We start from the raw sequence: 12,907 nt of genomic DNA, 5'->3' as shown, positions 1-12,907 counted from the left end.
GCAAATATTACAATGACCCAGTCAGTTAAATCAGTATTTTACTGTTATAGATTGCATTTACAAGCATGTAGTTATATACAGATATAGAAGCAAGAAAGATGTGTAAGAAAAAGCAAACCCCAAACCCAATGTGATGTGTGGTGAACCAGTATTTACTACAAATAATGACTGGATTCCTTTCGAACATCAAATCGGGTTCAAACCTTGCAGAATGCTGTTTAATAACTTATAGGACACATATCTGAAGAGAATATTATTTCAGAATCAAGGGTATACATTTCACAAATGCATACTGAGTTGTATGTTCTTTGTGCACTCAATTCTTGGGTTGCAACACTTTTTTTTTCTGTGCGTTTTAGAATTTATCTACAGCCTGTGTATTAAATCATAAACCATATTTAAATAACATTTATATTTAATAGCATACACCTTTTGGACATGAGACCAATCATAACCAAATCCGATATTAACAGTGTAATTATTATTATTATTATTCAAATTATAAACCAGGTTTTCTTTAGATGTGGTACTAAGGTTGCACAATTAAGTATTTTAAGTAATTGGTTTATTTAGCAGGATGCCTGCTGAATGAAAATCACGCAATCCCATACTGTAGTCTTGCATGTTCTTTGATGTTGCTACGGACTGATTAATGTTCTTGTTTTTCCATAAACTGTAGTTATAGACAAGCAATAATACTTCAATAACAATCAAAATAACATTTATCACTTCTGTCACTTATAGTTTAACATTATGGGTCCTGTAGGAGTACACCAGGGTGTACACAGTCCTGCTGAATGGATTTAGACTGGTTCTGATTTAACCAAGCACACTGTCATTGAAAGCCAGACACACCACAGCCTTTTGATGCCCACTGTACTCACGCTTGATTTCCCCCGTCTCTACACACCAAAGACGTGCCAAATTATCTGAAGAGGCTGAAAAGCAATGTTGAAAAACACAATGGGAATGAGCTGCAAACCTGTACAAACTTCAGTTAAGCAAAATATTTTTTCTTCAATTCAAACTTATCCCTTGATGAAAACACAAATACCTAACTACAGCTGCAGTGTAACTGTTCTTCATAAGTGAAAGGTAAGAAAAGGAAAAGCACATGATGGAAAAAAATGTACCTGTGACAATGTACTGCGAGTCTCCAGAGAATGCACAGTCCCACATCCAGCCACGAGACGTCTCCCCAGGGTTGTTACTCTTAATACTCAGCTCTGTCATCAGTGAGAAGTTTGAAGTCCTCCAGATTTTACAGGTCTGGTCTGCAGAGCAGGTAGCCAGCAATCTACATAGAATAAAAACAGACTAAAGATAAAAATGAAGATTGGCAAAAACAAACAGACAAAAAAAACAACAATATACAATTCTTTACATGAATTTCTTTAAATAATTCAGGATGCTCTTACGTGGAGTCAGGGCTAAATTTACAGCGCAAAGAGTAACGCTTGTGAGCAGGAATTTTGGTTTTGGGAATAAGCTGTGTCACTTCATCACCAATTCCTCCAGCCAAATTCCACACGTAACAGTTGCCCTATCGGTCAAAAATAGAAAATAATTTGAAAAATATTTGTGCCATTTAATGCATAGCCACAATGTATCTAAGAACAGAAAAATCCTGACACAGAAAAAGTAGGATAAGGATACTCACAGAGCTATTAACAGCAGCCATGTAGCTTGCATCGGGGTCAATGTGCACAGAGTTGACGGACACCTCTGGCTCTGGGATGAGCTGCTCATTATGGTCTGTTTTAAGATCCCAGACATGGATCACACCACTTTGATCTCCAACAAACAATTCAGCCTAGAAACACACAAAACATCAACTAATCTCTAATGAAAGATCCAATATCACAGCCTTCAATTTGAACAACACAAATCTTACTTGGTTGGGATGAAGGCACACACAGTTAATGGGTGCATTGACCTGAAAGATCCTTTGACACTGTAAATTTCTTGACCTGAATGAAATCAAGACAACATAAAAATGAACAATTCAAACAGATATCTTCCCTAAATCACTGGTAGCTTTATTTATTTTTTTTAATCACCTTAGATCCCAGATGCGTGCCATGCAGTCTTCTCCTCCAGTATACATCCATCTGCCATCCTCATGGAAGCCAACGGATGTGATGTTTTTGCTAACGCCATCGTAATTTATTACAGGATTTGGATTGTTTGAGTTGAGGTCATACATGCGTATGTGCTGATAACCTGTAAACAGAGGTTGACAGTAAGAAAGCGCGTTGCACAAAGTTCACCTTTTATTGGTAATCTGTGGATTAACAATAACTCACCAGCTGCTGCAATCATGCTCCTATCAGGTGTTACTTCTAGTGAATTCACCTGCTGGTGCTGGAGTTAAGCAATCATTGGGATAATTTAATATTCACCATCATCAATGAAGTCTGTCTCTGTCTGTTAGACTATTTATCTATCTAATGTGGTTTATGCAAATGTTGCATTTGAAAAATAAAACAGCATGCATGTGTGAGCCCATTTTACAGCTGGAAGGATACAGAGTCCTGGTGTTGTACTGTTCTGGTGCAGATCCCACTGTGTGCCTGCCAGAACCTCACAGTGTGGTCATACCCTGCAGTGGCCAGGATCACTGGGTCACTTCCAACTGTGCCTTGGTTTACATTCATGGTTAACTCTGTTGTTCTGACACACCGGCGCTCAACTGCAGAAAACATAAACGTGTATAAACAGCGAGACTCTGTGTGACAGTTAAACACTGCGTGCTAGTTTAATGATTCTTTGATTAGGACAAGTTCTCAATATATGTTAGCAAACACTAAAGAACATACACTATAGAAAAACTAGCGCTAAATAACTAGCATCACGATGAGTTGTTGCTAGTTAGAGGACCGACAAGCTACCTAACATCATCAAACGGAAACAAAGATTTTACCTTTTAGCAGATATACGATTAATCCTGCAGAATAATAATAATAAAAAAACACGAACACCGCCAATTAAATATACTTTATTTACAAGAATGGAAAAACCAAGTGATGCCCATCCGAACACATTCCCACTGAAACACGGAATGCATTTACTAGTTCCGGCATAGAGAAAAAAAAAACATCTTTAGGGTTTTTTTTTTTTTTTAGAACTATCTAGTTGAGAAACAACAACAAATACGTATAACAAATACGAAAACAGAATACAAACAAGAAATAAAAATTCAGAACAATTTGTTTCAGATCAAATATTAAGCTTGCCTGACTTTATTATTATACTGTAACAGTAACACTATTTGATCAGAATTCCTGTGTGTATTATTAATAACTGGTGAATCCACTGGCACTCATCTGTTCTAGACAGATATGTTTTGCTTTACTTCCACTGGATCAGCAAGGGTGCAAGACAGGATGCTTGTCCTCATGCCAGTTTTGCTTCTTGTTGATGGTAACACCTGTTATATGAGAGAGAGAGAGAGAGAGAGAGAGAGAGAGAGAGAGAGAGAGAGAGAGAGAGAGAGAGAGAGAGAGAGAGAGAGAATAAAATTTAAGGCAAATCTGTAAAATAATGTGAGAATTGCTTTTTGGTCAACACACACACACACACACACACACACACACACACACAAATATATATATATATATATATATATATATATATATATATATATATATATATATATATATATACACACAAATGTTTTGGGACGTTTGCCTTTACATTTACAACTTTAATGACATTTCATTCTTAATCCTTCCTTCCCTTTGCAGCTATAACAGCTTCAACTCTTCTGGGTAGGCTTTCCACATGGTTTAGGAGTGTGTTAATGTAAATTTTTATCCATTTCCCTAGAAGCGCATTTGTGAGGTCTGGCACTGATGTTGGATGAGAAGGTCTACCTTGCAGTCTCCGCTTTAATTCATCCCAAAGGTGTTCTAACGGACTCTGTTTCGGCCAGTCAAGTTCCTGCACCGCAAACTCGCTCATCCATGTCTTTATGGACCTTGCTTTATGCACTGGTGTGCAGTTATGTTGGAAGAGGAAGGGGCCATCCCCAAACTGTTCCCACAATGCTGGGAGCATGAAACTGTCCAAAATGTCTTGGTATGCTGAAGCATTAAGAGTTGCTTTCACTTGAACTAAGGGGCCATGCCCAACGCCTGAAAAACAACCCCACATCATCATACCCTCTCCACAATACTTTACATTTGGCACAATGCAGTCAGGCAAGTACTGTTCTCCTGGCAACCACCAAACCCAGACTCGTGCATTTTTCTGCCAAACAGAGAAGTATGATTCGTCACTCCAGAGAACATGTCTCTTCTGCTTTAGAGTCCAGTGGTAGTGTGTTTTACACCACTGCATCCAACAATTTGCATGGCACTTTGTAATATAAGGCTTGGATGTAACTGCTTGGCCATAGAAACCCATTCCATGAAGCTCTCTACACACTGTTCTTGAGCTAATCTGAAGGCCACACAAAGTTTGGAGGTCTGTAGCTTTTGACTCTGCAGAAAGTTGAAGACTTCTGCACACTGTGCACTTCAGCATGAGCTGACCCCTATCTGTGATTTTATGTGGCCTACCACACCACTTTGTGACTGACTTACTGTTGTTCCCAATTGCTACCACCTTTTGTAATACCACTGACAGTTGACAGTGGAATATTTAGCATTGAGGAAATTTCATGAATGGATTTATTGCACAGGTGGCAAACGTCAATCATGGTACCACACTTGAATTCACTGAGCTCCTGAGAGTGACCTATTGTTTCATAAATGGTTGTAGAAGCAGTCTGTTCGCTTGATTTTATACACCTGTGGCCATGGAAGTGATTGAAATCAATGATATACCTTTATATATGTTTTGCATCTTTCCAGTAGAAACCTCCACTTCAAGGCTGTCCGATTAGACTCAGAGAGACACACAAATTCCTTAGACTAAAAGAGAGGCAAAATTTGTATTTGTAAACAGCTCTTCCCAGCAGGGATACATTTCAAACTGCAATAAAACGAAAACAAAACAAAACCCAAAAAGTTTCCAAAAGTAATATCATCAAGAACTGTACTGTACCATTCTAAATACATTGATAGAACATGTTTGTCTACCTCATGCTCAGTCTGTTTATCCAGTGTTATTAATCTCATTAGAGGTAAACAATATACCCTAGATATTGCACTAGAAGCTTTGACAGGAATAAAAAAGAAGAATTAGTATCTACTCACAGTGCATCCCAGTGTTTTCTCGGCGACTGTGCCTGACAGGTTGCAGCCCTGCAGAGTTCCTGTGTGGTCACTGACATCCACCAGAAGATCAAAGGCTGCACTAACTTCACCTGCTTGTCCATGTCTTGGACATGCTGTATTAGTGCATACCTCATATTCCTCATGTACACGAAATTTGCACCTGTCACTATAAAATGAAGAGTTCAGACCTGACTAGAAAATCCATTAAACTGGGTGCATTCACTACCACGCATTTCTGACTTACCACCTACTGCGAATGACTTTAGTAATGCAGGAATCTAATCCTAAAGTGGTGATGAACCCATATATCACACCATAAAAGGCTTCAGAGTTTTTTTGTACTCTGGCTTTAAGTTGACTCACTGTCAGTACATCACTAATGGAGTCCACTGAGAAATAAATAATAAAAACAGATTCAGTACCAACCTAACATTATTGTATAAACCTTTACATATGCACATACTGCTACAAGAACATATATTTTATGCTTACATGGAACATTTACATTCATTTCTATCTCTGGCTCCTCTAGCTGTTCACTTTCTGATAATTCTTTGGCGTAACTGAAGAGCTGATTGGCTTCTAATGTATCTATATGTAACAAAAAAAAAAACAAAACAACAGGGAGTGTTTTACACAAAGCATAACAATGCTTTCCCAATGTTCACTAAATACAAATGATATTTTAATGGTTTAACATGTATCAATAGACACTACAACATACCAGGGTTTATAGTAATAATTGTTTTTGAGATAGCTGTTGCCACCATACAGTTACGAAAAGTATCAAAGCTGATGCGAGCATCCACAATGAAGAGCACTACAAGTAAAAAATACATATATTAATCTATAAAATATCAAATCCACATTACAGTCATTTATATGTTGCCCTTTTATATGTTACTTTACCTGTCTCTCTTGGCGGCAGGGTTTGCACAAACTGAATTGTTTCTCGATCCCAGCTATAAATGACAATATTTTTAATAAGAATATAATAACACTGAGAACGTCAATTTGGAAATTTCTAAATGTACCATATAAAAGGAAAGGATGACAAAGTTTCATCAAACAGTTTAATCTCTAGCTTCTGCCCTTTTCGCCCATCTGAAGTAGTGAAGAACTTTGGCTCTCCAATCTTTGGGGCACAAATTACAACATGTCATATGAAAAAAATGTAACAATTGTTTTACCAAAACAGTGAGTTTAACGTTTCAATGCATGGACATTCCATAATTTCTTACAGATCGCACAGCCGCAAGAATATTAATAAAGTTCCCGTCTAGGCTTTGTCCATTTGCAGTAATGTCTCCCAGTGTGTAGAAATCCCCAGAGTCCTTTACTGGTATGTGGAACAGAGAAAGCAGCCTGCTCTCTGTGTCTAAATCTGTACACATTCTAATCACTGAGTGAGCTTCTGTCACCAACAACCTGTAAAAACTAGGGACAAGGAAATGTGTTTCAATAGTTTTGAGAATCAAGAATAAACAGTTATAGGGCACCATTAGATATTTACCTTGGGGTTGAAGGGCAGAATCTGTCCTCTCTCTCTGGATCTTTAGTAACAACAAGAGGATTTTCAATGACAACTGAAAAAGAAATTATACGGTTACATCTAAATGACACAATAGAAATATGCAGGACTGAGTACATGGAAAAGTGTTATATTTTATTTCTTACCACAATCTCCTATTTTGATATGACTGGAAAGCCCTTGAATGTATTCTTCAGTGCCCCATGAAGATACGTTAATGAAATGGTCTGGAGAGTCTTTAATTGTGTAGCTGAAAGTGAACCGCTCTGAACCAACATCTAGAATTGATTACAATCACATTATTACCATTATTATTATTATTATTATGAGTATTAGTAGTAGAAGTAGTCAGATCTATTCTGAAGAAAGAAATCAGAAGAAATCAGAATAGATCAATATACTGAATGAATGAATGAATGAATACATGAAAGAAAAAGTAATTTATGCTATAGCTAACTTTTCCTGTCAGGGAATCCTCTTGCATCAGTCTTTCCAATAATAATCCCGACCACATTCTGAAATTAAGATATAGACATTTTAAGAAGTAAAAGTTAGCCAGTTATAAGCTATGCTAACACATTTAGCATTCTAAACTACTGAAGCCAATTCTTTTAAAACTACTGAGTGCTAAGCAGTATTAAATAAATAAATAAATAAATAAATAGATAGATAGATAGATAGATAGATAGATAGATAGATAGATAGATAATTAATCAACTAAATAAATAAATTGATAATTAATTAATTAATTAATCGATTAATTAAATTGATAGACAACTAAATAGATAATTAAATGAACAAACAAACAAATAATTAAATAAATAGATAAATAAATAGATAATAATATCTATTTATTAAATAAATAGATAAATAAATATTTAATTAATTTATTCATTCATTAGATAGATAGATAGATAGATAGATAGATAGATAGATAGATAGATAGATAGATAGATAGATAGATAGATAGATAGATAGATAATTGCTCACCGGACGTGTGATATTCGGGCTCAAGTCACGTATTGAAACACAGCTTTGTGTAGATGAATATTCCATCTTTCGAGCTAAACCTAAAAAATAACAGCTTTTCTTCTAAAGAACACGTTACATCTTTAAAAATATTCACTTAACTTCTAAATTACAAGTGATAAATCGAAACTAACTAACTAACTAACTAACTAACTAACTAACTAACTAACTAACTAACTAAATAGGTACGTTATTTATCTTATTGTTCTTACCAGAAATCGTCGAGACAAGCCTGTCAGTTAGCTCATTGCTGCTAACTGGACGCGTGAAGTGACCTGTGAGGGAGATCAAAGGGTTTAGTGGCGCGTATAGAAAAGGGGTGTGCACGCGCGCCACTGACGGCGCCTCAGAAGTATACGGATTGAATAAATGCACTGGTTTAAATCTTGGAGTGACACCCAAAAAAACAAATCAGTGTAGTGTGTGTTATACTTGTTTAGTTTTGTTTCTGGTTAATGTAACAATATGACATTAAAGCTGTAGTCTATAAGTTTTTTGGTTAAAATTTATCCAAAATCAATTTTTTCTTTCCTATGACTATCTTTATATCTATGACCATTTCTATCTATCTATCTATCTATCTATCTATCTATCTATCTATCTATCTATCTATCTATCTATCTATGCATGCATCTATCTATCTATCTATCTATCTATCTATCTATCTATCTATCTATCTATCTATCTATCTATCTATCTATCTATCTATCTATCTATCTATCTATCTATCTATCTATCTATCTATCTATGACAATTTCTATCTATATATTTATCCATCTATGACCATATCTATCTATCTATCTATCTATCTATCTATCTATCTATCTATGAAAATTTATTTATTTTTCACTTCATGAACTATTGTGAATTTTCATTATGCATTCAAATTTATACTGGGGTGGCCGTGGCCACCACTAGGGGGCACCCCTGTTTGGGGATGAAGTCTTTTTGCACATTTCATTACAGATTTAGTCCCCACTTTGTTGCTATACTAACCTCCATTCCGCCTGGCCCAGTCTGCATCCTGAGGGTATTCAGTGGGGCAGGCTTTTATGTTTTATAAACATAACACCCCTGGTCAGATACTAAGCTCCATATTTAAATGTGCAAAATTATATGTATCTGGCTATGTGTTGAAGCCGTTGTTTTTTCCAATTACAACAAAAAATTAGGCACAAATTTATATTTAATTATATATTGGCTATATGATTTTGAGTTATAGAGGTTTGTATTAAATCCATGTTTAAGACAACTTATTTCAGTGAAAAAAAAATCCACTCTTTATTAATAGAACAGATTTATTTTAAAATAAGTTGAATTATTCACGTATTAGTAGGATACATTATATATAATTATTGAAGCCTGAAAGTTCATGTAGATTCCACACAATAGATGCAGTGTTGTATTTAAAATGACCAAAATATATTTCCTAGGTGCTGAATCATTTATGTGCTTTAGATGAACCCCATTTGTTTCATAATACTAGTTCATTATATCCAGATGTGTAATAATATTAACACGAATAGAAACTGTTCCCTTAAAATGTAATAATAAATTACATCCATACATCACAGATCCCAGATTGAGAACCATAGGTCCAGAGGAGACATGCTAACCCATATAATATGGATTAAAGAAGAATTATTAATTACTATGACTCATAAAGCATCTGTCTTTGTTTGTATAATATTGTACATGTTTGAAATATTATAACTGTTTTACAGTGAGGTACAAAGCAGGATGACCATAATACATCTGTGAACAGGGCCTCCAGGTGGATTTTTGCCCTGTCCACTTCATTAAATGAGCATCCCCATAATGTGCATACTACAGCAGCTACTGTGCATGTTTGCAGACCTCCAGCCTCGCTTTAGTGCTTGCCGACCTTGTCTGTAAAATAAAAAAACAGGAATTCATGTTTAAAGTTAAGTAATTCATAAACTTTCAGATCTGTAACATAGCTAAAAAATACGAATTAAATGACAATCTCTATTGTTGCCTAAATACCTTTTGGGACAAACTTCAGCGAGTGGCTAAAAATTCAAAATCTTGACATTCCTTCCTCTGGACCATCATTCAGAAACTCATGGCCAAGTCCATTGCCACACTTGCCACACAGAACCTGCACAAGGACCCAAATATTAACCTTATTTAATGGTACTGGTGAAGATGTAGATCTACTAAGAGGCCTTATGTTTTAACAGTCAATCTTTTGTGATGCTGATATTCACAGGTCACAGTTTCATTATAATCTTCTAACCTTATAAGCTGTGAGTGTTTCCATCACTTTGGTAACACTGTCCTCGTGGACGGTCTCTGTGAAGGCTGGCCAAGGCGAGGAGTGTGCAAATTTAGATCTACTTGAAAATAGTGGGTTTGCACACTGGGAGCAAACATATATTCCTGCAGACAATCAAATTTAAGATCAGGTTTAAAAAAAAAAAAACTATACATGTGTGTGTGTGATTTAAATATATCAACAGAATGTTTCAACAGAATAAAATTGATGTAATTTCATTCCTGATTCAACTCTTTTGCAACACAAAAGGCAAAAACATAACATTAGAAACGTTTTTGTGTGTATTAGTAACACTATACAATGTTATTGCCGTACAGTATATTAAACTGAATCAAGCTATATTTCAAAGATTGAGATAAAAACACAGGCTTGTTACCTCGTATAAAATGGTCTTTGTACACTTCCTTGCCGAAAAAAGAACAAAACGACATTTTGTCGTTAAGGTTATAGACGGTAAAGTATAATCAACGCCACTCGAATTTAGATATTGATGAAATTAAATTACAGATGAAATTTTTAACAAAACAACATTAACGTCTCAGAGCGACCCCACCACGCATGCGCTGTTGGAAAATCCCGGTCACGTGACAATTACAAAGCTTAATAGTGTGTAAACTGACCAGTAGATGTCAGTTTATTCCCATTATCAAGTTCCATGTAAGTGCATTTCCATTACCCTTTCTTTCTTACTGGTGTCTTATTGACATGCAGCACAGTTTTAATAAAGGTTGAAAAATGGCTTAGAAAAGGGATACTGTAACTTCAGTTTATTCAAGGTGAACATGGAAGAATTAAAGTGGTAGATAAATAATAAATAATAATATCTGTTACATACATATAATTGTTTGCCATTTGTTATTTACATGTGTTATAATCCAACTCATACAGTAGCTGTGCAATTTATGTTGCTGTCAGAGCTTTTCCAGTTCTCCCATGACTTTGTTACTCAAATTTACAGTAATGTTTTAGCATCTCTGGGAGGTCCAACCAGTCCAAAGCCATTCTGTGAATAATATGCTTCTGAATTGTTTTTCGACAAAGTGTCTGAAGTGAGGGAACTAGAACAAAAAGAGAAGAGAGGAGAGTACAGTTAAATTTAGATCATACACACAGAAACACAAATATAACGTGTACACACACACACACACACACACACACACACACACACATACACACCCTACAGAGAGAGAGAGAGAGAGAGAGAGAGAGAGAGAGAGAGAGAGAGAGAGAGAGAGAGAGATTGTATGATTGTAAAACGTTTGAGGACTCACGGCCATATTCCACTTGTACAATTCTGACACTTTTAGTAGCGGCGAATACATCCACAACAGCATAGAGAGGCTGAATGGTGGGAACACCTTTGGCACAGGCACCCATGTCTTCTCCATTAATGACAATATGCATATCAGCAAAACCTTGTCTTTTTGGCACAAACAAAACTCCTATCCTACTGCGTCTGGCAGTGGGTGGCAAAGCATTCATTTTATACAGATCATCCAGGATGTGACTGAACCGACCAGGCCGACTACGTCCCACCAACTTATCCTTTGGTATGCATAAATTATCTATATACAAGTGACTTTCAGTGAAAAATGTTTTTATATTGCTGCCTTCATCCTCATCTGCTTGCTGCCCACCTGCTCCTTGGGCCTCCTGAACCTCATTCTCAATAACTTTGTTATGATTTCTGGTTATGGCAAACACCCAGCTTCCTCCCTGTTCCACCAGGTCAGGCAGGGAATACTCAGGTACCGTCTCCAACTTTTGAGGGTCATGTGCTGTTAGTCCAATCCGGAGGTGGCCACACCAGCCTATCTCCTTGTCCTCGATTTCCACCAAGAAAATCTCTCCAGGGTTTAAAGGATGTTTACTAAAGCAAATTCCATTAGCAAAACTTTCAACACGAGTGGCCTTAGTCCCATAGCAATCCAGTTTCACATTGGCACCATGAACTGGGTGAAACTCCATAAATTGCCCCAAAACTGTAGCCATTTTAAGAAGACATCCAATTAAATCTTAAATAAGTCTGTTTGACATAAATTACACCAAGGATTACTTGAGCATATGTGCCTTCTACCTGTTAAACCTATTTATGTACTTCTAGATATTATAAATCCTTGCTGAATGCATGGCGCTGGGGAAGACAAATACCTCTACAGCCCACTGAAGCTAGGAGAAGTTTCCAGTTTCAGAGTGCTTGCTATTTTTGATCCACTACATCTGTCACTGGCAGTTTAAATAGATGGAAAGGTATGCAGATGAGATATGGGTGACTGGGTGGAGTTATAAGAATCCCTAAATAAGGATACCCTTTTCAATGCCACTTACTAGCATGTATTGTTTTCAGTCATTTTTGCCTTTTATTTTATTCAAAGAGCACCCATTCCTGTTGTGGACTTTAAAAACCTTTATCTGGGCCAGAACATAATTAATTTGCCCTACCTTTTTATCTAGTACAGTCTCAAAGGGTGAAGCAGGCACAAAGGGAAGGAGGTTGCTTGAAAAAGACACCACTGTGATTTTCAGTACATTTTCTTGTATTCCTAAATTTGGTCTTTCTTAGGAAATAGTAGCATAATAGTACTTTGTAATGTACTTTAAAATGGTACTTGTAATGGATTTTTTTGTAATGTCATAATATAGTCATATAATATAGCATTGTTGCTATAATTAATTCTGATTAAATTCCACATCCACAAATACCAATGTAGCCTATAAATGACTATTTATTTACCCCTTTTCTTCTCATTTTTAGCTGTCCTTGATCCCAGCTAATTCTCCCTTATAGCATGTCAGCTAGTCAGGATGACATTTAAACAGCATGGC

General features: G+C 36.2%; 4 protein-coding genes across 4 annotated transcripts; all 4 read right to left on the bottom strand.

Moving 5' to 3' along the window:
• Positions 1 to 21: 21 nt before the first annotated feature.
• Positions 22 to 3,065, bottom strand: mlst8 (MTOR associated protein, LST8 homolog (S. cerevisiae)). Its single transcript, XM_027137533.2, has 9 exons — positions 2,924 to 3,065; positions 2,529 to 2,692; positions 2,307 to 2,358; positions 2,061 to 2,223; positions 1,895 to 1,970; positions 1,661 to 1,813; positions 1,419 to 1,543; positions 1,134 to 1,297; positions 22 to 938 (listed from the first exon to the last, which is right to left on the bottom strand). The coding sequence occupies exons 2-9, from the start codon at positions 2,655 to 2,657 to the stop codon at positions 820 to 822; spliced, it is 981 nt and encodes a 326-aa protein (XP_026993334.1). The 5' UTR covers positions 2,658 to 2,692; positions 2,924 to 3,065; the 3' UTR covers positions 22 to 819.
• Positions 2,983 to 8,318, bottom strand: meiob (meiosis specific with OB-fold). Its single transcript, XM_027137525.2, has 14 exons — positions 7,995 to 8,318; positions 7,744 to 7,823; positions 7,211 to 7,268; positions 6,900 to 7,031; positions 6,736 to 6,808; positions 6,464 to 6,659; positions 6,257 to 6,357; positions 6,132 to 6,184; positions 5,947 to 6,042; positions 5,715 to 5,813; positions 5,467 to 5,611; positions 5,202 to 5,388; positions 4,830 to 4,916; positions 2,983 to 3,430 (listed from the first exon to the last, which is right to left on the bottom strand). Exons 2-14 carry the CDS (start codon positions 7,807 to 7,809, stop codon positions 3,332 to 3,334), a joined length of 1,392 nt encoding a protein of 463 aa, XP_026993326.2. The 5' UTR covers positions 7,810 to 7,823; positions 7,995 to 8,318; the 3' UTR covers positions 2,983 to 3,331.
• A 744-nt stretch (positions 8,319 to 9,062) lies between these two features.
• Positions 9,063 to 10,665, bottom strand: msrb1b (methionine sulfoxide reductase B1b). The gene is made up of 4 exons (XM_047817922.1): positions 10,458 to 10,665; positions 10,043 to 10,185; positions 9,790 to 9,904; positions 9,063 to 9,672 (listed from the first exon to the last, which is right to left on the bottom strand). Exons 1-4 carry the CDS (start codon positions 10,510 to 10,512, stop codon positions 9,653 to 9,655), a joined length of 333 nt encoding a protein of 110 aa, XP_047673878.1. The 5' UTR covers positions 10,513 to 10,665; the 3' UTR covers positions 9,063 to 9,652.
• Positions 10,666 to 10,833: 168 nt separating this feature from the next.
• Positions 10,834 to 12,274, bottom strand: neurl2 (neuralized E3 ubiquitin protein ligase 2). Its single transcript, XM_027137742.2, has 2 exons — positions 11,353 to 12,274; positions 10,834 to 11,139 (listed from the first exon to the last, which is right to left on the bottom strand). Exons 1-2 carry the CDS (start codon positions 12,071 to 12,073, stop codon positions 11,024 to 11,026), a joined length of 837 nt encoding a protein of 278 aa, XP_026993543.1. The 5' UTR covers positions 12,074 to 12,274; the 3' UTR covers positions 10,834 to 11,023.
• Positions 12,275 to 12,907: the final 633 nt, after the last annotated feature.

The sequence above is a fragment of the Tachysurus fulvidraco genome, chromosome 8 (genome assembly GCF_022655615.1).
Source record: "Tachysurus fulvidraco isolate hzauxx_2018 chromosome 8, HZAU_PFXX_2.0, whole genome shotgun sequence".
Classification (NCBI taxonomy): domain Eukaryota; kingdom Metazoa; phylum Chordata; class Actinopteri; order Siluriformes; family Bagridae; genus Tachysurus; species Tachysurus fulvidraco.
This window is presented reverse-complemented; position numbering and strand designations above follow the sequence as displayed.